Source organism: Phoca vitulina, unplaced genomic scaffold (assembly GCF_004348235.1).
Source record: "Phoca vitulina isolate PV1807 unplaced genomic scaffold, GSC_HSeal_1.0 scaffold13, whole genome shotgun sequence".
NCBI lineage: Eukaryota > Metazoa > Chordata > Mammalia > Carnivora > Phocidae > Phoca > Phoca vitulina.
This window is the reverse complement of record NW_022589716.1, coordinates 38709670-38737249: the sequence shown is the minus strand read 5'-3', so window position 1 is coordinate 38737249 and position 27580 is coordinate 38709670. Positions and strand designations below refer to the sequence as shown.

General features: G+C 44.4%; 1 protein-coding gene across 1 annotated transcript in view; it reads right to left on the bottom strand.

The window, feature by feature from the left end:
* LMCD1 (LIM and cysteine rich domains 1) overlaps positions 1-23991 on the bottom strand; it is a 58492-nt gene extending 34501 nt beyond the window's left edge. The window contains exon 1 of the mRNA XM_032411840.1: positions 23844-23991. Coding sequence (XP_032267731.1) covers positions 23844-23885 — 42 coding nt within the window. The 5' untranslated portion in view covers positions 23886-23991. The remainder of the gene's footprint in view (positions 1-23843) is intronic.
* Positions 23992-27580: the final 3589 nt, after the last annotated feature.

The following is a 27580-nucleotide window of genomic DNA, read 5'->3' as shown; positions in this document are numbered from 1 at the left end:
GGAGCCAGGAAGTGAAACCAGGTGGGTCTTACTTCAGAGCTGTGCTCTCATCTAATCTGCTATGGTACTTTCTGCTAAGGGTACAGCACTTGACAGTTTACAAAGTGTATTTACATTCCTTATCTCACTTGGTTTTTCCAACAACCTTAGGATGTAGACATTTTGCATTTGGCTCATGAAAAAAAAAACCACGCTCATAGAACTGATGGGATTTCCTGCTGCTCAGGACATAATTCACACTCATGTCTTTGGAATCCAGATCCTATGATTTCCTACCACACCAGGAGTCTCCAGACCTCAGACAGCCTCCTACGAGTCTAGCCTTGACTCTGGGCATCAGGCCAGTTGGATCCAAACAGACGGGACAGTGTGTCTGTAGGAGTGGGAGGTCCCAGGTTAGGGTTGGGGGCAGCAGGACAAGGCCACGATCACCTTGGTCCCAAGATTTCTACCATCCAACCCAGTTCTGCTAAATAAACTAAAGTACAGATGTTCAGGCAATGGACAGGCCTCAGGGACAGCTGGAGAGGCAGTGGCCAGAAGAGAAAGTGAATTAGAACCACAGGCAATGCCTACGGCAGAAAAGCACCAAGACACTGGCTTCCCTCCCTGGAAGCCCAAGTGAAGGACAAGAGGTCATGTGCGCTTAGTACCAGACCAGGGAGCTGCAGCTCGCACTCCAACCCCAGGCCTGCTGATGACTGGACAGATAATGGCTTGGCGGACAGCATGCTGAAAACTGTCTTCTAGAAACTGCTACCACTTAAAAAAAGAAGAAAGCCATAATAACCAAGAAGCAAGTCATTTCTGGGTTTATTCCCAGCTCGTAATAGTTTGTTTATATTAAGGATACTAGCACCCATCTCATTTTGAAGTTGTATTGAGCTGCCTTTAAAGGGATAAACATTGTTGAGTGTTAGATGTCATGGGGCTCCCATGATGTGGTCCACCTCACCAGGCCAAATGTATCTATTTCTACTTCCATATCATCTACTACCTCTACCCAGATTCTCTTTCCAATCACCTGAGCTTCTTACACTTCTAAATTCACACTGGGGATTTTGCACATGCCCATCTAAACCTCAGAGAGCATCACCCCCACCCACTCTTTAGGGACCAGCTCAAGTCCCATCTTTTCCATAAGAAAAATAATTAATAGCAGCTGTAATGAGTACTAGGCTTTACAGTTTTCTAGTCACTGTGCTATGCCTGAGCTCAGGCAAATCTTACACCACCTCTTTGAGGTAGGGGTCTTGTGGTAACTCTCAAGGTGTGGTCCCTGAGCAGCACCTCAGAACTTGTTAGTAGTGCAAATGCTCAGTTTTCACCCCAGACCCACTGACACAGATACTTTGTGTAGGGCCCAGCCATTGCTGTTCAAGCCCTCCAGGTGATTTGGATGCACAATTGAAGTCTGAGAACCACTGATCCTTTATCCCCAGGCTGTGGATGAAGTAACTGAAGGGAAACTGATTGTCTTGGTTGGTCTGAGACTGAATCAGAGCCTGAATGTAGGACTTTAGTACTGAAACAAGGAAAGCTCTGGACCAACCACGATGAGTTGGTCTCCTGAATTAAGACTATTCAAAGAGGTCAAATTAAGGTCCTGGAGCTTAGATTTGAACCCAGGTCTCTCTGAATCCTGAATCTCCATTTTAAAAACCAATGCACTACAAGTGATGCCAAGAAGCCTTTCCCAGATATTTTAGGGCACTTATACTTATTTCTCAAGGAACTCCTATAACTGTAGAATTACAAATATAATTGGCGCCAGGAATTAGAAAAAGAGTGTGCCATGAGTTTGTACTTTAGTAGGGGGATTTGGCCTGATCTGCGTGTGTTTGGAGGCAGCATTTCCCAAATTAAGCAGACACTCTGATTAGCATAAAGATCAGCCAGGCTCTAGTTAATAGGAAGATTCTGGTCTCACAAGGTTGGGGTAAGCCTGATATTCCATAGTTCTACCGACCTCACAGCGAGCTCCCCTGCTGCTGCCGGTCCGGGGACCACACTTTAAGGAGCAAGGGGCTACATCAGCGGTTCCCAAACTTGTCTGCACATTAGAATCACCTGGGGAGATTTTACCACTTCCAGGCTGCATGCTGGAGCAATTTAGCCACAATCTCTGGGGATTGGCCACAGGCTGTAGCCATTTTAGAAGTTCTCTCTGCTAATGTTCAGACAAGTTTGGGAACAGCTGGGCCTCCCCATTGTACCCTCAGCAACTACAACGTGGACCCTGAGGTTCTCAGCTCATTGGTTCGACCTCTCCTCCCACATTCTATTTCCAGACCACCATTCCCTACAAGGGGAGGTTTTTTTTTTTTTAAAGATTTTATTTATTTTTCAACAGAGAGACAGCAAGAGAGGGAACACAAGCAGGGGGAGAGGGAGAAGCAGGTTTCCCGCTGAGCAGAGAGCCCGATGTGGAACTCGATCCCAGGACCCTGGGATCATGACCTGAGCTGAAGGCAGACGCTTAACGACTGAGCCACCCAGGTGCCCTACAAGGGGAGTTTTTAACAGCATGCCTGACTTGCATTATTTCATTTTGGTCCCTTCTTCTCTGGCACAAGCCCGCCTCACAGGTTTTCATGCCAAATGCAGGAACGCTCTTAACAGCCAGACAAAAGGGAGACCACAGCCCTTCCTCTGCTTCTAAATTTCACTGGCTGGCTGGCTCCCTCAGGGACTCACACTGATGTTGAGACCCTTTGCCAGGCCTGAGATCAGGGGTGGTCCTCCCCAGCCCAGGTAGGGACTGAGAGGTCCTGCCAGACAGAGGTGCCCAAGACACCTAAGGCCCAGATGGTCAGATGGTCACATGCTGCACCATGGAAAGTTGTCCCCCGCCCCCCTCACCTTAAGAAATGTGATCCCTTTGGAGAGTGACCTGGCTGGGAAGTACAATGAGAGCCTTACATTCACTTTCCCATTCAAAAACCCCATGGTCTTGACAAAGTCTGGACTTCTTCCATTTTTTTGAAGCTCCCCAATGATTGAAAGAATAAGTTGCCAAACAGCCTTACAAGATCTTAACAGAGTAATGAAATCAGTACACTAGTACAATAACTGTCATGTGCTGCCCTTCCTGAACACAAACCTTCCCTGGGACATGTCCTACATGCTACCAGAGGTAGAGACTGGGGCCCAGGAGCCCAGGGATGCTGGCTGAACAACAGACTCTTTCCAATCTGTCTGCTCTTACATTCGGGTGACTTTGGGCATCCTATTCTCCATAATGTATATTTATTTTCTTTTCATGTAAAATGGGTGTTCCCTATCTTGCTCCCTCCAATCTTAGGCACAACTGTTGCTCTGTGTTCGTCTTCTGGCTTCTGGCTCACTCCCCTCCCTGCTGATGCTTGTACTCTTGACGGGGAAGCCTCCAGCCAGGGCTTCAGTTGGTGGCCAAGAAAACCCTGTTTCCCCAAATAGGAGATGAAAGGCGGGGTCTGTAGCTCCATTCTTGGAGGGTTCTATCTTTTATCCCACCTGGCCTTCGGATGGCTGGCTCAGAATATGGTACGCCAGGCAGAGGAGTGCACAGACCTGGCTGCTGGTGGTCTTGTTCAAATTTTCATTCTGTACTGACTGACTTATGCTCTAATGCCATGCAAATTGCCATGGAAACAACTTAGGATAAAGTGCCTCCTAAAACCACAGCAAGTCTCACAAGGGCAGCAACAAAGACCTTGTCTATATCAGAAGTCATATCTGGGGGCACAAATGTTCTTCAGGGGACTGTGTGTGTACACGGACGTGTGTACAGATGTAGGTGTATGTACGTGTGGGTACGTGTCCGAATCTACTGGTTCTACCCCAGGATTGCTCCTTGGGCATTTCTAGTCTTCTGTCTGGACAAGCACAGATGTAAGGAAATCACTTCAACTTAGATACCCTTTTCCTGAATTGTGTAATAAGGATAAAAATGCACAGACTAAACAAATTGAGATGAGCCCAACTGATCTCGTACTCAGAATTCTACGAATGGAAAACTTGCTCTTTTTCCTTTTTTGTTTTTAAAGACCTATTTAAAGCAACAGAAAAGGAAAACATTTGGTGGGTGATGAGCTGATGGTAGAAATGCTTGAGTTGTCAGTATTTCAGGGTACAGATTCGATTATCTTTCCTATTAAATGGTTTGTATTAAATTCATTCCATGGGCCAGCTGTGGTTGACAGAGTTAGTCTGATGGATTTAGCCCATGATGTTAGGAGTATCTGGTGTCCCAAGCAAAGTTTTGAACAAATGCCCAATAAAAGAATACTTTTTACTGTCTATAAGAAATGTTTTTTTTTTTTCCCCCCCTCTTCTCTCTGTCAAGATAGTTTGTCCAGGCTTGACTCTAGGAGAACTTGTGTTTGGGGCAAAATATACCATGTTCTCCTTACTATTCTTCCTCTCTCAACACATCACATTTCACAGGTAAAATTAAGTTGAAATCAGGGCAGCCAGCAAGGAGAAACAAATTCACAGAATCTCAGCGCATGCTGCTCTAGAGTGTGTGAGAGGTTAGCAGAATGCCTGGTGGTCCCAGCCCCTTTGGGGTGGTGAAAGAGGCCCGTTGCTCCCATGTCTCCCCCACCCAGCTGTCCCTGAAATGGGTCTCAATCCCTCTGTTCAGGCTCCTTGCTGCACAATGCCCCTGGGGAAGTTCTGGAAACCACTGGCCAGTTCCTCCTATTGCTTCTTTAGGAAGCTCTCCTCTCTCCTTTCCGCTAGAAACTCCTAACCACCATGTAGGACCTGTTACACACCCATCCACATGCAGGCACACACACATGTGCACACATCCATACACATGCACGCACACACAACCCTCTATGGAACAATTCTATACTTGTCATCATTTGTTTGGTTCTGTCTTCCCCTCCAGGGAAGGAAATTATTGGAGGTTCCCAAGATTCACATCATGTGTGAACAAAAAGGGTTAATGTAGCTATGAAAACTGAGTAGAAAAGCAAATCCATATGTGGAAAGGGAAATATGAAATGAAAGGTTTCTCTGTTTAAGACCCTGCTCTAGCCTCCCTACCAATCCCTCCCTCCTCTTCTTTCAGCCAACCTTCACTGACTTGAGGCTGGTTCCAGAAAAGCAGGGATGCCCAGACCCAGGGCCATGAACCGAGGAGGCACACGGAAGCCTGCCTTTGGGCAACAGCTGAGCCCATCCTTAACCGGCTGCATCCTGAATATCCCCCGATTAGAACGAGCTATCCGCAATCATACATGCCCCCGTTGGCAGGCCTGGCTGGCTGAGTCTGTTAGTAATGTCTACCTCCTACCACATCATTACTTGGCATAATGGAGCAGACACTGTGAGTGCTCCGCTAGCCGAGATAGGGGATTATCTACCCCTTTTTCTTTCCATCTGCCTTTTTGGTAATTCTATTCTTTTGTATTTTTAGCACTTTCTTAAAAAATAGGCAAAGAAGCCATAAAACTCAAATCAGTACATTTTCCAAGGGTTTGTGGCTCTTGGAAAGGCCTGATGCGAGGGACCTTTGGACAGAGGAGCTCTAACAATTCCATGGGACAATTCACATGGCTGGGCTCCTTTCCCACTTGGCAGTGGCCAGAGCCCTTGAACGTGGGCAGCCTCGAAATATTCGTAGAATAGCTCTTATCTTTCAAAGGTGAGGAGGCTGCGGTCACTTTGAAAAAGAGGAGTACGGAACAAGGCAGAAAGTTCCAAATCCTAAATTGAGCGATTGATGGCAGGCTGATGGCATCCGTGTGATGGCAGTGCATGGAAAATGCAGGAAATCATCAGGCCCTGCTCAGGACTCTGACTCCTTTGTTTAACATTCTTTTGCCAGAGCAAAAATGATGGTTAGCGAGGGAGAGAGGAAACCAGCCTCCGTGCCGCCAGCTTCTTGCTGACAGCTGATGGGTCTGCATGGTTGAATCCAGAGCAGGTCCACAAATTTTATGTATAAGGGGCCCTGCTGGACTGAAGCGATAAGATTTTTAGGACTGAACTAATATTTTCCTTTGACACCAGCTCCCTTTGAACTGCCTACAGACGCTGCCCAGGCTACCATGAATAGTGAATTGCACAAATGCAGACTGATGAAACCATTCTCTCCTGTTTTTGAGAATTACCTGTTTTTAGACAAGAAAGGCCATTATTTGAGGGGTGCCCTGCTTATTTGAAATAGACAGTGGAAGGAGGGTCCTCCTACCTCTCCCCATGTCCAGACTTCCTAGGGATCTTTTGAGACCACTAGGTTCCCAAAGTGTGGGCATTGTTTTCATTGACTGCGAAAGGGATTCCCATAGAGCAAGAGTGGGGCACGGCATTTCTTGCCAAACTGTTTCCAGAGGCTCCAATGCTATCTTTTTTAAACTTGTCTTTTTTCTTTCATGGATAGGCCCTGCCGGTTCTTGGGAAGATGTAAGTAAAGCCACTGGTCTCGCTATGAGCCAGAAGTTATCCAACCCCCTTGGGAATTTTATCAGAGATTTACCAAGTGGTTTGAGGGAAGTTAAGATAAAAGAAAATAAAGTCCTTGTAGGATTTCTTTATTCTCCCCTCCCCCATCTCCTAAATGAGAACAGGCGGTTGGTGTCCCCAGGCCTAATACCTTCAGGCCATACTTGGAAATTAAAATCTAATTGGTTTCATGGTTCTTAGGTTTCAGCCTTTAGCAGACTCCTCCTCAAGGATAAGACTGACAGCTTGAGGCTGGCAATACTGAACTTATTATACTGCCCCAGTTTTATAAGACCCCTGATTTTAGCGCCCTAATGTCTTTTTTTAAATTATTATTGTTATGTTAATCACCATACTAGCACTCTAATGTCTTAAGAATATCTTCCTATAAGGATGTTAATTTGGTGTGTGTGTGTACGTGTCTGAATTCTTGCAGCATTACTGATCTAAGGATAACACACATTTACTGGAGTTAATTTTGGAAATGGAGAGACTTAGCAAACCAAGCTGGAGAATTTTTAATCTTGCTTATCTGAATCTTAGTATCGTAATAGGAAGTGTGCCATGTAAAAATATAGCAGTGTTATTAAAAGTCTGGAGCCTTTGCTTATGCAAATGATTCCTGCTGGGAATGTCTACACGTAAATTCTTAGGTTAACTTATGACAGTGGAAGCCTTGAGACACACACACACACACACATATTTCCTTCAGCCAGCTTTGGTATCCTTCTTATAAATGACTTCCCTCTTCTTTTTCTTTGCTATCATATATTTTTCTTTTTTAATTTTTTTTATTTGTCAGAGAGAGGGTGAGCACAAGCAGGGGGCAGAGGCAGAGGGAGAGGGAGAAGCAGGCTCCCCGCTGAGCAAGGAGCCTCATGTGGAACTCGATCCCAGGACCCTGGGATGACCTGAGCCGCAGGCAGACACTTAACCCACTGAGCCACCCAGGCATCCCTATCATCATATGTTATTCAAACTAACACTAAATACATTTTCAAATATTTCATCCTTTCCTTGATTTCCCCTCTCCCTAATGAACTAGTTGTACGTAACTTTATATAGTGGAATTCCACGTTTAAGAAAATCTGACACAAGGAAATCATAGATTCTTAGAAATGAAAACACCCTGAAGAGTATTTAGGTCAAGTTTTTCTAAGCCTAGTTTTATGAAACAGAAATTAGCAGATGGTCATTCACTTTGCAAATAATTCATTTTCAAGGACTCACCTTTTGCAGCTCATCTAACACAATTAAAATGCAAAATCAGAACTACAGAAGCCAAGTCACTTTCAGAAAATTATCTCTTGAATAATTTTAGGATATTCATTTAACCATATGCCCCAGGAAAGATGCCACATTCCTCTGAGCCTGGCCATACGCAGTGCTTTCTGCTTCGAACATTTCTCTCTCCGTTTACCCGACTTCTATTTGTCCTTCAGGTACCCCTCTCACACGGTCTTAGAAACCCCTATATTTTGTACCGCTTTGTAGTACCCATCATGATTGTAATTATTCAATCCTGAATATAACTCTTTAATGACATTCTTTCCTGCTAGTCTGTAAGCTCTATTGGGACAGGGTCCCCGTGTATCGAGTTTATTGCTCTACCACTGCCTCAGATACTCCTCGCACATATAGCTCCTCGAACATGTGTTTTACTAGCTTCTATCATAACACTTTCATTTTTGCCTTCGATCAACACTTCTTCCATGTTATGTGAAAAGCTAATGCATAATAGCTATCCTTCATCCGAGGCTGATGCCTGCAGGAAGAGTCGGAAAAACAAGAATCACGCTGATTTCCTGTAGTTTCCAGGATTCTAGCCTCTCCTGGTTGCCTCCACCCCATCTTGGCCCTCCTCAGTGGCTCCCTCCTCCCCTCTAAGGTTCTAGCACTGGTTCTTACCTCCTCTTGATTCTCAACATGCTTCTCTCTTATGCATCGATCTATTCAAATGGCCTCAGCTATTCTCTATGGCTCTCAGTTTGCAGGAGTTTTTTCAGCTCCTGGAATTTTTTTGTGGGTAGACTGATGATGGAACTGCCATCTCACCTTCTTTGCCACCAAACCCTCTGGTTCTCCCCTGTTTATAGTATTCCTGCCCTTCCAATGACCCAGACCTGTGGTCTGAATTCTGGTCAGTTGTTCAAAGCAAGTAGACAAGGAAAGAAATGTTCTTCTTCCTGGGCAGAAACCAGCTTTTCCTCTTGGAGGGGCCCATTTCTAGTTGGTGCCATCCCTTCTGTGGTGTATCCCCAAAGGTAGGAGATGCTCCCCGGATGGGAGAGCCATTTTCTGAAACTTCTGGAAGGTGACTCACCAGAGAGAGAATAATCAGACTTCTCTAGAGCAACCCAGAAAGTAGAAACCGCAGGCTTCTCCATGAAACAGAATATATACAAGCACTGGGAAACTGTGAAAACTCAAGCCAGCCCTTGAGAGTCACTAAGCTCTGTAGACTTTCTATGACATTTCTGGTCTTGGCTCATTGCTTTGGAATATCCCTTTATCCACTCCTGCCCTTGAAATGATTTGCTGGCGGGGCACTGGGGGAGCACTGTTCATGTTGGAGCTGGAGGAGTTGAACCCAAGCCCTGGCTACTTTATCATTACCCGTGTGACCCTGATGAGCAGTTTCTGCTCTCTGAACCTCGATTTTTTTTTACCTTTAAAATGGATCATAATTCCTACCAGCTTCATGGGGCTGTTGTGAGAATCAAATATGACACCGCATATAAGATGTTGAGAAAATTGTCAAGTGCTATAGAGATCAGGGATAATTGAATATTAGATGTTTATGAAACCCTATGTTCCTCCTTCATGAATTCTGTCCTCAATATATCATCTGTGTGATTATTTTTCTTTAAACAAATTTCTTAAAAAACTTATTTCTTGAAAAAACAAACCCTTTCCCTAAAATGTATTTAAACAGAAGGTAACCATAAAAAATATGACAAATATGAAACAACATCATTTAATTCTAGCTAATACCGTTGTCTTTTAAAAGGTATGAGCCTGAGGGCTACTCTCTATCATGGCCCATCTTTCTGAAACCCTGGAAACATGTTATATATAGATAAGAAATGGCATAGAGGGAAGAGAGAGAGCTGTGGATTGAATTTTCTCCATTTAATTCATGTTCATCATCTAGCTATGTCACCAAGGCAATTTACTTAATCTCTCTGAATCTTACTCATGTGTAAAACGAGATTTCTGTAAACATTAGGAAAAAACTATGTAGCACAGTGCCTGGCCCATGGCCTGTGCTTGGTAAGTGCAGTTAATATGCTTCGTGCAAGGGCAGAACTGCTATTTTAGTACCTCATATCAAGGGCAGAACTTAATGAAATATTTTGCGTTTTCACTTCTGAGGAGTATGGAGTGACTAATAAAACTGAAGAGAAAATTTGGGGCCATTTGTCAACTAGCAAAGCAAAGACGTGAGTTAAAGTGATTAATGGGACCATCCAGATTTTAGAAAGATGGGAAAAGTATCAACCAGCAAAGCAATTTCACCCAGCAAAACTTTGAAGAGACTTATCCACTCTTTCAAAAGAGTGTTCATGTTGTCCAGGCCTAGGTTAAAATTCTAAAGCACTGAGAGGTGGTGATATTAAGTATTTTTTTTAAAAAGGAGTGCCAAATCTAAGTTTTCAGGATGAGAAGAAATATGATGGGTCCAGGGCCTTCTCAGAATTTCTTGTACTTCAAAGAGCATGTACTTGGCAATGATTCTGCTACTTTCCTGAGTTTGGTCAATGTGGCTGAGGGAAGGCAAAACTCTTAAAATCCACACAGATGGAACTTTTCCACTGGCCCTATTTTGGTATAAATATTCATCAAGGACTAGAAACTTAAAGTCGATATGGGTCTGAGCTATGAGTGGTTTGGACTAAACTTCAGCCAATTTTCAGTCGTCCCGCTGGCTCTTGTCTCTCAGGAGGGCCAACTCTCCTGAGATGCGGCTGCTGTTATCCAGAGACCTGAGCCAACTGCCTCCCCAGACCATGGAAATCACTGGAGTTTGTTTTCAAGAGACTTCCAGCCAGAAAGAGGGGGGCCTCAAGGGTCAGATGAAGGTTCAAGTCAGTCGTTTGAAGGAAGGAAACAAATCAAGGCTTGGCTCATCCACCATCCTAAAGCCAATCCTTTCGTAGGCGAGTCTGCAGGACGATAATAAAACTTGGGACCAGACATTAAAAATTCAGAATCTGGTTTGGGATGGTGCCTTCCCCAACCCTCTCACTTTCATTTCCTTTTCATCTCCCGATTCTTCCTATATCTGCCAAAGAGTCTACCTCCCATGCCTCTGGCCCCACTCCTACCATGCCAGTTCTCATCTTGGTCCATAGGTTAGAAGCTTTTAGATTAAGCCACATGGGTGAGGATCCCACTGAGGGGTGCTGGTCTCACTTACTCTTTCCATGTCTGTCTTGTGTCCTTTGCCCTCATGTTCTCTCTACATCTTTCTACCCCCTCAGGATTCTTTGTCTCTACCAGTTTCCCAAAGTGGTTGTATCTTTTTAAAAATTTTTTATAAAGATTTGAGAGAGAGAGAGAGAGTATGCACACTCATGCATGTGCATGGGAGGAAGGGCAGAGGGAGAGAATCCTCAAGACTCTCCACTGAGTGCAGAGCCCCACACAGGGCTCAATCTCATCATGCATGAGATCATGCGTCAAGCCAAACTAAGAGTCAGACGCTTAACCAAATGAGCCACCCAGGTGCCCCAGCAAAGTGGTTGTATCACTTTGCATTCTTCCTGGCAACGTATGAATTCTAGCTGCTCCACATCCTTATCAACACTTGCTATTGCCAGTATTTAATTTTATTACTCTTCTGGGTGTGCAATGCTATCTGACTGTGCCTTTATGTTTTTCTGATGAGTAATAAGGTTGAATATCTTTCCCTACACTTAGTAGCCATTTAGACATCTTCTGTGACATGACTGTTCAAATCTCCAGCTATTTTTTTTTTTTAATTGGACTGCTTTTTAAGAATTGATTTAAAGGAGTTATTTATTATTCTGGATATAATCCTTTGTCAGATATATGTACCATGAATATTTTGTCTTTGTGGATTGTCTTTTACTTTCTTAGTGGCATCTTTTAATGAAAGCAAGTTGGTTTTGGTGACCAGCCTTCATATTTATTTTCTGAGCATTCCTTCCAGATGGAAAAGTCACCAGGATATAAAACTTACATTACTCTCTTACCGCTCTAGCATTCCACATAGTAATAAACTATGACAACTTTGCAAATATTTTAAGATATTACCTCTGTTTATCAAGGTTTTCTTCTTTTTCTTCTTAGTCTTCTCTGATTACTTATCATCTCCCCCTGCCTCCTGCCCTTTATAAATCAGGTACTTTACATGTGGACCAGTGCTGATTTTTCATGAGTATTTATGATGTGGGTTTGGCATTCTTAGTGCTTTAGGGTTGCCTATCCCCTTCTCTTTTGCCATGTTTTTTACTGTAAAAGCTCTCCTCCAAGAAATAGGATAGTTTGGTGGCATAGAAGTGACCTTCCCAACTGGGTGAGATTAGAAGGAGAGGTAAATATGCTGTCGGATGGAGAAGGTGGCACAAGTCACCAAACTCACATCAAAACAAAAACTGGGAGCAGTCTGTTGGCCATCTCACTCAGCTAAAAGCTGACAGTGGGTTTCCCAGAAGGCAGGAACTAACCCAGGAAACAGATGCTTTGATCTTAATCCTGAACAATATGTAGGACTTGGTCTGTTACCAGAACTGGAACATTAGAAAAAAGTGGTAATTGCATCCTTGAACTGAGGAGCTAGGGAAACAGAAGCAATGGGAAAAAGTTGCAGAGAGAGAGATTTTAGCTCACAATAAGGAAGAACTAATATTTAGAGGGGTTCAAAAAATAGGTATCTTCAGGAGCTGTGCGTGCTGGTCAGTGGTATTCTCAGAGCATCTGGCTGTCCTGTCCAATTCATCTCATGTTTAAGTCTAAGGATGGGATGGTTGAACAGAATAAAGTTTTAAAAGTCTTTCTGAACCTGAAATGCTATGATACCTCAAATTCTTGCCCCTGCTCTTCTACTAACTAGCTCTGTGACCTTGAGCAAGTCACCTGACCTGCAAGATCTGTTTCCTTGTTTGTTAAATAAGGAGGATGACCTAGGGAAACTCTGAAGCCCTTTCTACCTCTTAAAAATCTATTGTAATTGCTGAAATACACAGTACAAGCATTATTCAAATAAGCATATGATGATTTCTCTTGTGATGGCCCCAGCCCTGGGCTGAGTCCAAGGAAAGGTGCAGAGGCGGGTGATGACAGCCATTCTAGATGGCGTGAATCTTATTAGAGGGTGTCTCTCCCCATGGGCTGTTTGGGCCTGTCGGCTGTGTAGGAAGAGAGACTCAAGGAAACACAGCATTTCCATCAAACTTCGCCTCTTTTCAGGTCCTTGCAAACACAGGCATGATCCCCATAACTTCATTTTCCAGATAACTGAGAGGGAATCATCTGGGAATTTTTTTTTTTTTTTAACATACCATATACAACTGACAAAAATCAAGAACAATCATCCCAGTGACATTTTGACATCCAAACCATGTGTTTTTCATTTCGATGCCTCACCTGCTCTAACACATGGCAACGAGGAACCCACATTGTCAGGCCAAGTGAGAAATCTGAAGAACTGTACAAAAGGAATTGTTTTGATGTAAGATTCTGGATCTTGTTAAACAAGTTCCATATTTCAAAAGGTTGATTTTCTTTCACATTCCTAGTTGGAAGTTTTCCTCTAAGTATCATTTATGGCGTCAGAGTTTAAAGGTGAATAAAAGCTGGGGCACACAAACGCACCCTGTGGCACTCTGGATTGTTTTCATGTTCTGCTCACATGTGCAGTGTGCTGAATTTCACAGGGTGTGGGTGTGTGTGTGTGTTCCTTTCTTCCCATTGATACTGCATATTCTCAGTTATCTGAACCTAAATCTTCCTGCAAAAATTCAAACTCAAGGGGGGTTGAGTTGGCTGGATTTCCTCTGCTGGAACTGGGAGAGTCTCAAGTTGCTGTCATAAAGCTTTCTGTGTGCCAGTTTGGCAGGGCTACCCTCATCACTCCCAAGTGTTCTGGTTGAGAGGCAAGAGGGAAGTCCTCAGATGAGAAAATAAAAGACACATATGTGGGGATGGATGGATACGTGGAAATGTATTTCTCCACAGTTCAAGATGGAGGATATTCCCCAAGTTAGAAGTCAGGTAGGATGGAGAATATACATGCCAGACTTGGAAAGCATAAAGCTGGACCATGACCTGATTCTAACAGCTCATTTATCCTTGTCTCTCAACACTCAGCTCAGATGTCATCTCCTGGGTAAGCCTTCTCTGACCTCCCAGGTGGGGTTAAGTACTGCCTCTTCTGATCTCCTTCAGTTCCACACTTGTATCTCTGACCAAGGTCTTCAGACACTGTTCTCTGATGGCCGCACTGGCTGTTCCTTTTACGAAACCATCAGCTTTTGAGACTCTTTTCCTTCTACTTTTCCACTGATCAGCTTAGTCCCTTAGTCCCTGGCATACAATAATTGCATATATGTTTGCACGAACTAACTTCTTAAGGTGTGCCAAATTAGAAGTGGATAAGTTTCATCAAAGTAATGTTTTTATTCTCTTTACCATTTCGCTCTTTCATAGTGATGGTAACTCTTGTTTAACATGCAACATTATTTCTCAGGTACTGTGCTAAGAACTTAACAGATTATTATTTTTTAATAAAGTTATCCATTTTTAAAAATTTTTAAAAATTTTTTATTGATTTATTTGACAGAGAGAGAGAGAGAGCAGGAGAGAGAGAGGGGAAGCAGGCTCTCCGCTGAGCAGGGAGCCCAATATGGGGCTTGATCCCAGGACCCTGAGATCATGACCTGAGCCAAAGGCAGATGCTTAACCGACTGAGTCACTCAGGTGCCCTGAACTTAACAGATTATTGTTGAGGACAACAACTTTTAGGCCCATTTTACCGACGAAGAAACTGAGGCTCAGAGGTAATGTGACTTGTCCAAGATAATAGGAAATGAGTGGCCGGGCTGGAATATAAACCCAGTTTGTCTGCTCCAAGAGCCTCAGATCTCAATCCACTACAGCTGTATGCATGGATGTGTGTTTATATATGCACAGATTTGTGTATAGAATACTGTTAAAGCTTTATTTTGACAGAGGTCTTAATATATTTGGGCTCTTTTGGTTGTCTGACATGAAAGCATCCCTTCTCAGAACAATGTTTTAAATGCATGAAATATGTAGGATTACCGAAGAAACCACTATTACTGATATAGTATCAATATATAAAAACAGACCTATGATTTAGTAATATACATGCCTTTATTAAGTTAATTAACAAGACTTAGCAGTGGATTTATTGTTAATTCAGAACATGGGCAAATATAAATGGTACATTAGACATCTATCTCAGCTAGAATAGGATATGAATGTATCAGATTTCCACTGGTATCAAGGACACAGGGCCTATATCCAGCTATCTTTTTCTAATGTAAATGTCTTGTACAATAGCTTTATTTGGTTAAAAAAAAAAGTCAAGGGGTTGCTAAGCTTTCAGGGCTTTTGACTTCAATCATAATTGAAGGAAATGCTGAATCAGTTAGAGGCTGGGTATACAAGGGTGCAGTTTTTCTTCATTTACACTCCTTGATACCCTTAATTCTGTCCACAGATCCCTGGTTAAAAATGTCTCCTCTATCTGCTAACAGGATTTTAAAAATTCCCTTGACTTCCTCTAAAATAAGCCCCCAAATGCTGACCCTTCCCCCTGTTATGGCCAGATCCCCTTAACAAGGACACCAGCTAGCCACAGTGCCAGGGCTGCGTGGGGAGCACAGGAATGCCTCGGCAGGTGGATGGCTCTCCTCCAGGATGAGGGCAGGGCTGGGCTCCACTTTCCCTCCACTTCTTCCAGCCAATGGATTAGCCAGGCCAGTCACCTTGCTAGTCAGCCTCATGAATCAGTACCTGGACATGCCACTTAGTCATACAGCCCAAATAGATGCTGTCTTCTTAAGGGCAGGTTCTAGGGGTGTTAGTCAGCCAAAAGCCCTTTCTCCGTGCTCCTGTCCTTTGGTGCCCCTGCCATCAACACCATGAAGGACAAGCCTGGGGTGTTGGGCTGCCTCTGAGGACATAGGCTGAGCATGGACAGTTTGTCCACCACCATGTCTGCAAGGCAGCTGAAGGGGCTGCTGGTTACCAGAAGTACCTGAGAGCTGCCAGTAGCCCCCCCTCCCCCCGCCTCAGACTTTTCATCCCTGAAGACCCTATTTAAAATGCAATAACTGAGGCGTGCCTGGGTGGCTCAGTCGGTTTAAGTGTCTGCCTTAGGCTCAGTTCCACATCAGGCTCCCTGCTCAGCAGGGAGTCTGCTTCTCCCTCTGCCTCTGCCCCTCCCCTCACTTACTCTCTCCCTCTCAAATAAATAAATCTTTAAAAAATGCAAAAACTGGGAGAATTATCACACTCATTCCTCTGTTACACTATAGAAATGACTGGGGTTGGATGAGGCTCAGGTGTGTGCACTGCTGGGAAATAAGAGGGTGGGTAGCAAAGGAGAAGAATTAAGTGTGTAGTGTGCATGCACATGCAATCCAGATGGTCAAGGAATACACAGAATCATAGAACACTGACATGATTTGGCCTTTATCTTATCTTTCTCAGAAATGAATTTCACCAGACTCAAGTTTACATGGCAGGGACCAAAACTTTCTTATTCATTATCTTGTATTCAGCACTCAGCACAATGCCTGGCACATGACAGGTGTTGAATAAATATATGCTAAACGAAGAAATGAGCTACTCTTACCTTGATTTATAAGCAAGACATCTGAGGCTTGGTGAGGGTAAATGCCTATCTAAGGTCACACGATTGGGGCCAACGACTGGTCTCAGGCAAGGGGAGGGCTGCTTTTTAGAAGTGTAGCAACCAGCCACCCAAAGCAAATTGTTGCCATTGTCACAATTTTGCATATGATGCAGCCTGAGTATATTTATGGCTAAGTCTAAATTTAGCTACAAAGAGAAGGTCCTGCAATCTGATATCTTAGAAGCCACATGTGACATGACGTAGGTAAGCTGAACTTGGTTTTCCATGCTCCAACGCTTAACTACCTATGGGATTTCTGGGCTGTACTGAGGAGAGAGGATACCAGGAAGCAAGAGGAAGTATTTTTTGAGCACTTACTAGGCATCCAGGCACTTGACGTGCTTTATCTCATTAACTATTGTTTAGATATAGAACTGTTGTTAACTCTCTTTCTTAAATGGGGAACCAGAGGTCCAGAGAGGAAAAGCAGCTTGGCAGAGGTTGCAGACCTAGCAAATGGCAGAACCATGAGTCACATCTAGATCTCCATGCTTGCAAAGGCTATGTGTTTAACCACTTCTCAATTGGCCTCTAAATCTCATCGTTCTATCTCTAAACGTTCACCTGACCTTCTGAAGTTTGAAGGTATGAGGTTGACATGAAATTAGAGTACTCTGGGCATGGAAGTGACAGAACATAAAATATACCCTTTTCTCCCGAATTCATAAAAGATGCTGTGAATCAATGCATCTTTCAGTTATATCTCATGTAAATTTTGGATATGCTATTTCTCCCCCATGTCCCAACTGCAACACAAAGGGACTGACCAAGACGATCCCTAGATTCTGCTCAGCTCTTTTAAGTAATGATTCATTTGCATTTTTCTCCAAAGATTAATTTTATAAAGAATCTAATGTTTTAAAACAGGAGAAAAAAATCTATAAACAGATCATGTGGATTTGAAACAGCCGCCATGGGCTGGACCCTAGTACTCCTTTGTCCTTCCAAAGAGTGGCTTGCCAAATGGAGCCTTTGCTTTTTTCCCTCAGCAATCTTATTTCCTTTTAAAGCATGTCCTGGTGGGGGCTTGGCAGTGTTTTGCTTGGTCCTGATTCACGTGTTATTGGGTAGACCATGAGTCAGGCTGACCAGGCATGTAGAGATACACATTCCAGAGGCCAAGCTTATCCCCAGGCTAGAATTTCCTGGAAGCTCTGGGACTGGGATCTCTAGGATTTTTTTATTTTAATTTTTATTTTTTTGGTCAAGGGTCACTGCTTCTTCAGTAATTTTAGGATACTGTTGTATGCTTCCTTAGATTGTCTGTCTACCAGCCTCCTCCCTTGAGAGTTCAATCAGACTTCTAGAAAACCAGAAACCAGGCGAAATCTAGAAAGCCCTTGTTCTATACCTGGAAATGGCTTTGACTTGTTGTGGGTGACAGTATACACCTACTAGGGACCAAGAGATACCAGAGAGGTACAAATACCTGGTAACATTTGGCAAATGCTGGGCAATTCCTGAATCAGACTATTAATGTGTAGAGAGACCTTGATCTCTGAGTGAAGCACACAGTGATAATCAGAGCTCCTCTCTACCAGACTGCTACTTCTGAGGAAAGCCTTCTTATTTTTTCTTAGAGTGGAAAGAGCTTAAGGCTTGGGATCAGAGAAGACTGGGTTTGAGTTCTTAACCTGCCATCATATGATCACTTAAACGTAGTCTTAATTTACTCATGTGGAGAAAGCACAGTCACATTTTTTCATGGTAGTCCTTAAGGCTAAATGGGATGTGAGAAATGTCAAGCGTCCTGCATGCACTCAGGAGAGGTCTTCCCTTCCTCTCTTCGGTCTTTCCTCGAATTTATCTATGCTAGCAGAGAATGGATGAGTCTCCCTGTAGAGTTCTTAGGGGACAAGAGTCCAAACAAATGATGAAAGGAAGACCAAACATGTCCCTTCTGAGAAAAAATGTAAAAGGGTTTGCTTCGCATATAAAAGAGCAGACAATGAGTGAAGAGTTGATCTGGAAGTTTGACAAAGCTTTGTAATTGTTATATTGTTTCTGTTTTTGTGAAACCACCATCAAATTTCCACATCAGATATTTAGGCCTAGATACCAGGTTTAATTTTTGGCCACTGAAAGAGTCTCAGTGCACATATGAGACCCAACTTCTTGTTTGATGTTTTCTATAAAAGCTTTATAGAAAGCATTTCTAGAGCTTCTGCAGATTCAGGCCATTGATATGTACAAAGCTCCAAAAATGGGTTTAGGACATCTTGAATGTTCCATGTTAAGGTTACAGAAATATCATAATCTCGAGGGACTCCTGTAGAATCGGTTGGTGGCCCTGTACTTGGCAAGATCATGGCAGCTGCCAGCCAAATCCTCTTCCTGATAGCAAGTGAAAGGGTGTGTGTGTGTGTATGGGTGGGGGTACTTCCAAATGAAGCCACTTAAAGAACAACAGTTGTCTCTTCCTTCTGGATGTCCTGAAAAACTGTTCCACAATTCTACTTTGAGTGGAAGAGTTTTAGGCCTGTTTTTCCAGAATCACTTGTTATTTGGGAGATAGCATGGTGTATAGGAAAGGTCAGTGGGCTGGAGGGAAAATGAAGAATGGTTCTCATCCAAGGTCTGCCACTTCCTAGGAAAAGCGACCTGTCCAAAGTCACCTGATAAATAAATGCCTGCAGTTATTAGAATGACTCAACCCTTGCCAGAAAACTTTTCTCCTAATCCATGTTTAGATGGTGTTGAATGAACACTGGGGAGATAAGAACACCCAAGGTCTATACTCATCATGCCAGATTTCCACTTTATTATTCACACACTATTTTGAATGTGCAAGTTGGAAAGAAAATAATGATTCTTTCCAAAGTCAAATCGAATACTTCTTCTGGAGCCCCGATGACCCCAGTGGGTTGCTGGAGTAATTATGCTCACTTTGCTCCTTACCTTATCCTCACCAGAAGTGGTGGGCATGGGGGTGGGAAAGAATGATACACATGTGAGCCTGTGTCATTGTCCCTCCTTCCTGGTCCCCAGCTTTTGCGGGACTCAGCTTATTCTTTTTCTTCTTTATTACCTTTGGCCAATTAATATGGAGAGAAGATCAAACTACAGGCCCTTCAGAGGGGAATACCAAAGTCCTTTTCCCAGTGTTCTGCTTACAGAATGGTGGGTAGGCCCTGGCTAGGAGAAGGTTTTGGAGCCTAGATGGCTGAGAGTAAAGCCTAGAGATGGTCTGTGATTAAGCCTTTCTCTGCCTCCCATCACCCCAGGTGGTAGATGCACTGGTGAAAGTCAATCATCAGCCCCCAACCCCACATAATCACACACGTCGGCACAATACGACAAGCATCTGCAATGTACAAAGTAATGGCTTCAGCATCTGTTTTCGGAGATCCTTTAAGAAGGACTTGGATAATTTCTTTCTTTCTTCTAAAATAAGCCTCTCTTTTGGGCCAACTTGCTTATACACCTATGGGCATGTCTCCAGTGCTTTGGCTATTACAGTCTTTAAGTGACAGCTTAATATATTTTTAAGATTGAGGGAGCCAGCGACAATTCTCGAGGAGCGTGTTTACATTGGATCAGCTCACTTGGGCAGCGTGCCAGCCGTGTTGCACGCTGCAGGAACTGGAGGTGAAAGCAGGAAGGGCTGAGGACAGAGGGGAGGATGAAGCTGGAGGACAGGAAAGCCAAGAGGGAGGGGATGCAGACAAGGGTGTGGGGAGACGCCCAGCTGAACCTGGCAATGCACTTAGAACCATCAATTAATGCTCCTTTGACATTGTGTTGAGGGGTGAAAAAGAGAACCCTTTGGAGCCAGTCCACTGGCACATGCACAGTCCACAGTGAACTGCTCTTAGATCTCTTTGTCCTAGTCCTTTCTAAATTCCTGCAAGTGGCTCCTTGGCAGCCAGTGGGCCTGTATTGTTGCAGAGCCTAAATCGGCTTCAGCACATCTTCTTAGCAATCTCAGATAAGGAGCTTGACCCCTCTGGGCCTGTTTCCTTGCCTAAAAAGTGAAAAGAGCCCCATGTCCCCTTCCAGGCCTAAAATTCTATGACTCCAGAGTGAAATGATGGTAATCTCCATTCCATGTAAGCAGATTTTGTATCTGCTGGGGTGGAATGAAGATGAGATCAACGTTCAGCTTATCGAGACTGAGCAACTTGCTTTGGTTCAGCTGAATGAAAATTAGCTGCTCTTCAGATGGGATAGTCATAAAGAAAAGTATGTCCTTCATTCACCAAAAGACTCCTTTCAGCATTCACACACCCATCAAAATATACCATTGCCACCAATAATAATAACTAACTGTATTTGAGACCTTCTGGGCTGAGCCTTTGTATACATTATCTCATTTAATGATAACAGATGCCTTGGGAGGTAGATGCTGCTACTGTCTCTCCAATTTTCAGATAAGGACACAGACTCAGAAGTTAATTAGGTAGTACACAAGAGGATGTGTACTTGTGTACTACTTAGCTGTAAGTGGTAGTAACTGTTAGAGCTGGGGTATGAACCTTGATCTGGTTACAAGAACAGTAGTTACCAGTATTCTTAAATTCACTTAATAAACAATAGAAGAACAAATCTGCAGTAGTGGTTGATTTCACCAAAAGAAATGGCATTTGGCCTTCAAAGCCCTTTATTACCAAAGAATGCTGACTATTCTCAGGGAACTCTCTGTGCTAGGAAACCTTCTCTTTCCCAGTAGAAAAACAAATGATGGCTCAAGAGCGGCCATTGGGAGCATTTAATTTAGCACAGATGAGAGGAGGCAGGTAACTATTTCTAAGCTCTGCCACTAACTAGGTATGTGATCCACGGTGAGCCACTCAGTTCGTCTGGGATTGGTTAGACAATCTCTAAGGCTACTCCAGGGTTTGGATGTTATGTTCTCTTGAAGACCTTTTCATGACTTTCCAGCTGCTAGGGATTCCTCATACCCCACTTCCCCTTGGGGTTAGGGCAGTAGAGACAGTTTGTATGCCATTTTAAACCATTTCTCATTTTGTAAATAGGTCCCTTGCAGCTCCAAGAGTCTATGAAATCGTTTCAAAATGCCTAAGTGTGATTATGCATCCTGAAGCCAAATGTTATAAAACCCCCCACTGCTGCAGATTTAAAGAGTAAATATGCAATAAAATCTTTTCAGCATGCTGTTGGTATGACACGGTGTTTAATCACTATTATAACGTTCAGCAAGGAGAGTTTCTCCCCCACTCCCTTCCCTTCCCTTGACTTTTTGAGTTGAAGACATTGGTTAATCTACATAGTGGTGATTGTCCTCCTCATTGCCACAGTCCCAAGAAGTTAAAAAAAAAAAAAAAATCCACCCTTTCATCTCTACCCACCACATTCTTTCTCTAAGCCTGTAATTGGATCTAAATGGAAAATAAACCCTTTGCAGGCCAAGGAAGTTGGCACTAGAGGGTGACAAGAAGGGGAACGTGTTCCACCTCTAATCCGGATAATCACACTCTCCGATGCAAAGGAAAATAAAAACAAGGCTTCCTCCAAGTGATGGCTTTGGCCCTCAGCAAAGAGGAGGGTTTCCATGTACTGGGTCTTACTTCACACATTATCAGTCAGCTTGTAGTAAAACTACACCTAAATCATCTGACTTTCTAGAGGACCATGGGGCTCTGCCCCTTTAGCTCTAAACTCTTTTACCTCAGCTGAATTTGGGGAGGCAGTTCAGACACACAAATATCCTGGTGCTACAAGTTAAAAAACGTTCATGTACAAAATGTACTGTCCGCGAACACTATGGTCTTAGCTGGACGGATATTCAGTGGTTCACTGGTAAGTTTATTGAGTCCTGCTGTGTATGGTATGCTGTGTTGGAACAGAGATGAACCAGAAAGGTTTGTCTTCAAGGAGTTTAGGAAGATGTGTAAAGAAATAAAAGTGGTGTATGCACGACTTGCTACTAGGTAGAAATTAACAGGTAGCACACCAAGGTCTAAAGTGTTAGGAGAATTCCATAGAAGGAGAGAGGACTTGATTCTCCAAATATTCTGGCAAATGTGATGGGACATGGTACATTCCAGAGAGATGCACTGATTAAGTCTGACTTGGTTACACATTCAGAAGGGTCCGCTGGACTCTGTGTGGGAGTCTGGGGAAGGTCAGCTGTGTAATGGTGCAGCTATAAATCAGATGCATGAACTCTGTGCCTCTAAGTCATGTGGCTTGCATTTTTATTTTGATTCTGACATATGTTTGGGGTTTTTGTTTTCTTCCTCCCTCCCTCCCTCCTTTCCTTCCTTCCTTCCTTCTTCCCTACTCCCTCCTTTCCTTCTTCCCTACTCCCTCCTTTCCTTCCTTTCTCCCTCCCTCCTTTCCTTCCTCCCTCCTTCCCTCCTTCCCTTCCTCCCTCCCTCCTTTCCTTCCTTCCTCCCTCCCTCCTTTCCTTCCTTCCTCCCCTCCTTTCCTTCCTTCCTTCCTCCCTCCTTTCCTTTCTTCCTTCCTCCCTCCTTTCCTTTCTTCCTTCCTCCCTCCTTTCCTTTTTTTTTTTTTGCCTCTCAGTCTACTCCACAGGTAATGGCAGAGGTCTAAGGAGGACTTCGCCCTGCAAGAGTTTAAAAATGACTGCTTTGGGAGATTAACCCACAGGGTACTACTGCTTGTTACTGCTGCTGGGAGAGAAGCGGGGTCTCTCATCCCCAAAACTGGAGACAAGGAAATGGAGGCACAGAAAAGTGAATTGGTCAAAACAGTGCAGCTAAAAAGTGGCAGGGCCAGGGTTTCAGTGCCTAAGGCTTTCCTTATGCTCTGCTACCTGCTGGAACCAACGCTCTATAACCCTGGGCTTCAGTTCTCCATTGGCTTAGACTGTGTCTCTGCTCCCTTCCAGCCCACTTGTCCTCTAAGCCTGGCCTGCGCCCTCTCCCAGCTACATCCAGGTAAGTAGCTGGTGGGTGTTGGAGCTACAGGCACAGCTGCAGGCCCCTCCTGCGGTAATTCACCCGTGACCTTCTGGGCTCCTGGCCAGCCCTTCCTAAAAGGGAAACGTGCAGACCCTGGGGACAGAAATTAGTTCCCATGTGCTGGAACTGCTGCCATTGCCAACATCACCAACTAAAGAAACTGGTGCGTGTGTGTGAAAAACAAAACACTAGGATGACAGCAAGAGGGGAGATTCCTTATGAGTAAATATTACCCTCCCCCCAACCTTCACCTCAATCCTGGGAGGGGAAAGGGAGGGGGGAAGGGAGGGTTTTTTTCCCCCCCTACAGACAATAGGATTACTATTAAAAAAAAAAAAAAGTTTTACTTTATTTAAATTTTAATTAGCATCATCGAAGAACTAAATTTCTTTGCAAATACTTTACACAATGGCTTTTAAGAGTAAGTTTTTTTTTGGGGGGTGTGCCTGTTAGTTCAAATATGTATCCCCAACTATTCTGTTTTCTGGGAAGTCTTGGAATTTAATGAGTTTCCTGCTCCTTACGTTGAGGTAAGTCTCCGCGCAACCTGGGGGAGGGACACGGGGAAAAGGAAGAATGTGGGTAAGTACAGACAGATCGTAGCTCACCTTTTGAACTCCTTGCTTGAGGTCCTTAGCCACCTTTGCCATCTTCTGTGGTGCAGGAACAGCGCCTGGCTTCTCGGGCAGAGGCGCGAGGGCGCGCAGCGGGGACAGCGCTGGCTGAATGGCCAAGTTCGCGGGCCCAGGGGGAGCTCTGCGCTCAGCCCGGCGCCGCGGGGTCCTTTAATTGGAGAGCGGGACTCCCTCTAAAACCGCGCCAGCCAATCCTCGCGGGCGCTCGCGCTCGGCCAGCCAATGGCAGCGCGCGGCTCCCCCCTCCCTCCAGGCGGCCTGGGCCGGGCCGGGCGGCTGCGGCGGCGCGAGCGCTGCCCTGACGTCAGTGCGGCCGCGGCCCCTGCCTGCCCTGGCGGCTCACATCTGTCCCTCGAGCGAGCGGCAGGAATCCGTCCCCACGCCCTTCTCCTTTAAAGGACAACGGGCAGAGGGTGGGGAGGGCCGCTGCGCCCCCGCGATCCATTCAGGTCAGAAGGGAGAGTGATCAAACAGGAAGGCTGAGGTATTTTTAGTGAGCTGGCTCCAAAAATAAATGCTGAGCCGTGTTCCCCTTCCCACCCTTTCTGCCTTGTCCAAGGGGGGTGCGGGGCGACGGGGGGAGGCAGGTGGTGTGCAGCCGCACTGACTCGGCCTGCTAACTTTCCCAAACCGGGGCAAGTCCTCCAATCACTACACAGGAGGTGAGAGCCCAGTGAGTTAGGATTTTTTTTTCAATTAATATTTGTAAATTATTAATCTGTCTTTCATAACTTGCTTTGTGTAAATCCTCCCAATTCAGCGAGGAGAATACAGTCCTGATTTTATAAGCACTGAGATGTACATCTTTCTAGTTTCAGAATTACCTTGGGTGTTGTTATTACCGTGATGATGATGATGGTGATTATCACTTGCACTTGGTAGATGAGGACATAGGCTCAGAGAGGGTAACTGGTCCAAAGTTGAACTCTTCGGCAAGGCTTTAAATCTGAGTTAGTGAGAGTGAGAACTTACCAGGGGACAAGGGGCACAGGATGACAAGAAGCCATAAACTAGGAAATTCTAGTTAAACTCCATAAATTGGGCTATGGAGATCTGGACAAGCAAGATTCCATCTGTGGATTTCTCACATCCTTGGGGTGAAGTGTCTGGCAACATCTAACATAACAAGTCCTATAGGACAATATGAACAAGGTCTTCCCTCACTATGCCATGTTGTGTGCCTATAAATCCACATCTCTACTGAGCCAGTTCCACAGACCTGGGGTCCCAGAGGCATTTACTTCCCTACCCGGGCAGAGGACTAAACCCCAGCCCTTTTTTACCCTGGGGAGAATACTGCTCTGTTATGAGGTTTTCAGTCCTGTAACTCACGCTGGCAGTACCCCCTGCCAGAAACTAGGGCTCAAGTGGGCTACCATAAAACTAAGTTGCAGGGAGACTGAAGGGGAGGGGGTCTCAAAGTATTTCATATGACTGATTTGGGGGGGGGGGGGGAACTGCAGGTCACATTCTAGGGCTTTCTCTCTAATTGGAGGTACTTTAAAGCCTCCTCCATTTTGGTTCTTAACACATCATCATCCCCACCCATCCCAAATCTTGACCAATCATCCCAGATTATGATTCCTTTTTTACATTCCTGGAAAGGGCCTTCTGTGTGTGATTCCCCTTTTCTTCTCTCATGGATCTGCTATAATTAATGTTTGTTTTGCTTGCTCCCAGCTGTAGCCCCAACACCTAGCATGTGATAGACACTTGGAACATGTGTGTTGAATGAATGCAGGCTGGGTTCTGGCTTTTAATCAGTAGTGAGCAGGCAGGCAGGACTTAGGAAGAGATGGTGCAATGCTATACCTTGGTCTCTTTTGCCCAAACATCTAAGGTGGGCTGCACATTAAACCAGTGTGTAAATAAATGGTGGCCAACAGAAGCCTGGCCTGGAAGAGGTTTCCATGTGAATAGCCCATTCAGTAGCAGATCCTAGGAACAATAGTGCTGAACTGGGATGTCATGCCAGAAGCCTTTATATTCCAGAGTTATAGGAACAGAAGCCAGGAGAATAACAAAGACATGCTTTATCCCTTGCAAACTGGGCGGAAGCCTTCCCAGTGAAGTCATTTCTCACTCCCTTCCCAGCCACGCTTCTTGCCCCGTCTTGAGAAATTATTGCTCCATGGAATAATTCCAATTTTACTAACTTTAACACTGAATATCTCCAAACTCATGACCCCCTTCCCCTCCTTATTTTTACCCTTGGCCCCTGTGTCAGTTAAGGAGGCAGATACTGTGGCTCTTTCTCAAAATGTGAGAATCAGGAGCTACTGCTTGGAGTGGCCCAGTCTCTTTTTTCTGGAGAATTACCTGTTGTGGCTGGAAAGGTGACCCCCAGTCCCTGCTAGTACTTATTCTTTCCCTGGCTAAAGATGCTCACTCTGACTCTGAACACTACTCTTGAGCCAGATGTTCCAGGGGACCTATAGTCAGAATCTTGGCTGGACAGCTAGACAGACTATTATAATTTGGGACATTCTGGAAAATCGAAGAGATATGGCCATTATACCTTAGCTTCATTCTAGCACTGAGATCCTTTTGCTTCTCTTTGGAAGAAAATGGGCTCTCTTTTCTAGGTTGGAACAGTGACAGATCTGATTTTCCCAAGGCTCATGGCTTTGGTGCTATGAGCTAGGGCTCCATAAGCCATAGCACCAGTGCTAGGGCTTATTAGAAGCTTCATTCATCCACCAAGTAGTTTTGGGGCACCTGCCTTAGCCAAGCCAGCTGGGTGCTGGGTACACCCCAGGTAAATAAAAGAATCCTTCCCCTTCAAGAATGTCTTGGTCTAATAAATGTCACTGGGGCTCTCCGGTTGACAAATCTCTTCTCTTACTTGAACTATGGGACAATCACAGAATAATTCTAATTATTCCATAATAATTCTAATTATTTTTCTGGGAGAAAGTGGAGATTTGGGACAGTCAAGGGCTCTATCCAGGGTCACACAGTCAGTAAGTGGCAGAGCTAAAATTCGAACTCAGGACTTCTAACTCCAAACTGTGTCCTTTCAACTGTACCACACTACCTACCAAATGAATCTTAGGGATTGACTACAGGGAAAAAAGTATGCACTTGAAGGAAGATGGTATTGTTGTTATTGTCATTATCAGTGGGTTTGTCCTAACTGGGATTTTTGACTCTGTGTCTCATGCCCTTTTCATTATTCGTTCGTTCACTCATTCATTCATTCACTCATTCAACAAACATTGAACTGAGAACTACAATGGGTTAGGAAGCCCTGAGCTGAGGATATGACAGACCATGAATAAGACAGGAAAGGTTCCTGCCCTCACACAGCTTCTATTCTAGTGGAGGGAGACAGGCATTAAATAAGGGAACAGGTAATTAGATAAGGTAATTGAGGATGGCAGTGAGTGCCTTGGAGGAAGTATGGAGGAGAGATTCCATATGTGGTCCATTCACATCAGGTGGTCCAGTAAAGGCCTGACTGAAGGGCTCATGTGAGCTGAGACCTGAAGGAGAAGAATGAGTCAGCTATGAATAGAGTCGCCATGGAAAGCACATTTCAGAAGGATGGAGTCATGAGTGCAAAGACCCTAAGGTGGGTACAGGCTTTCTATGTCTGAGGGATCATAGGTTCCTGTGGCTGGAGGGTAATTAAGGACAGGGAGAATGCATAAGGGGACATGAGGAGTAGGCAGTGACTGGATCACATTGGACCCTTCTATGGAGGCTAA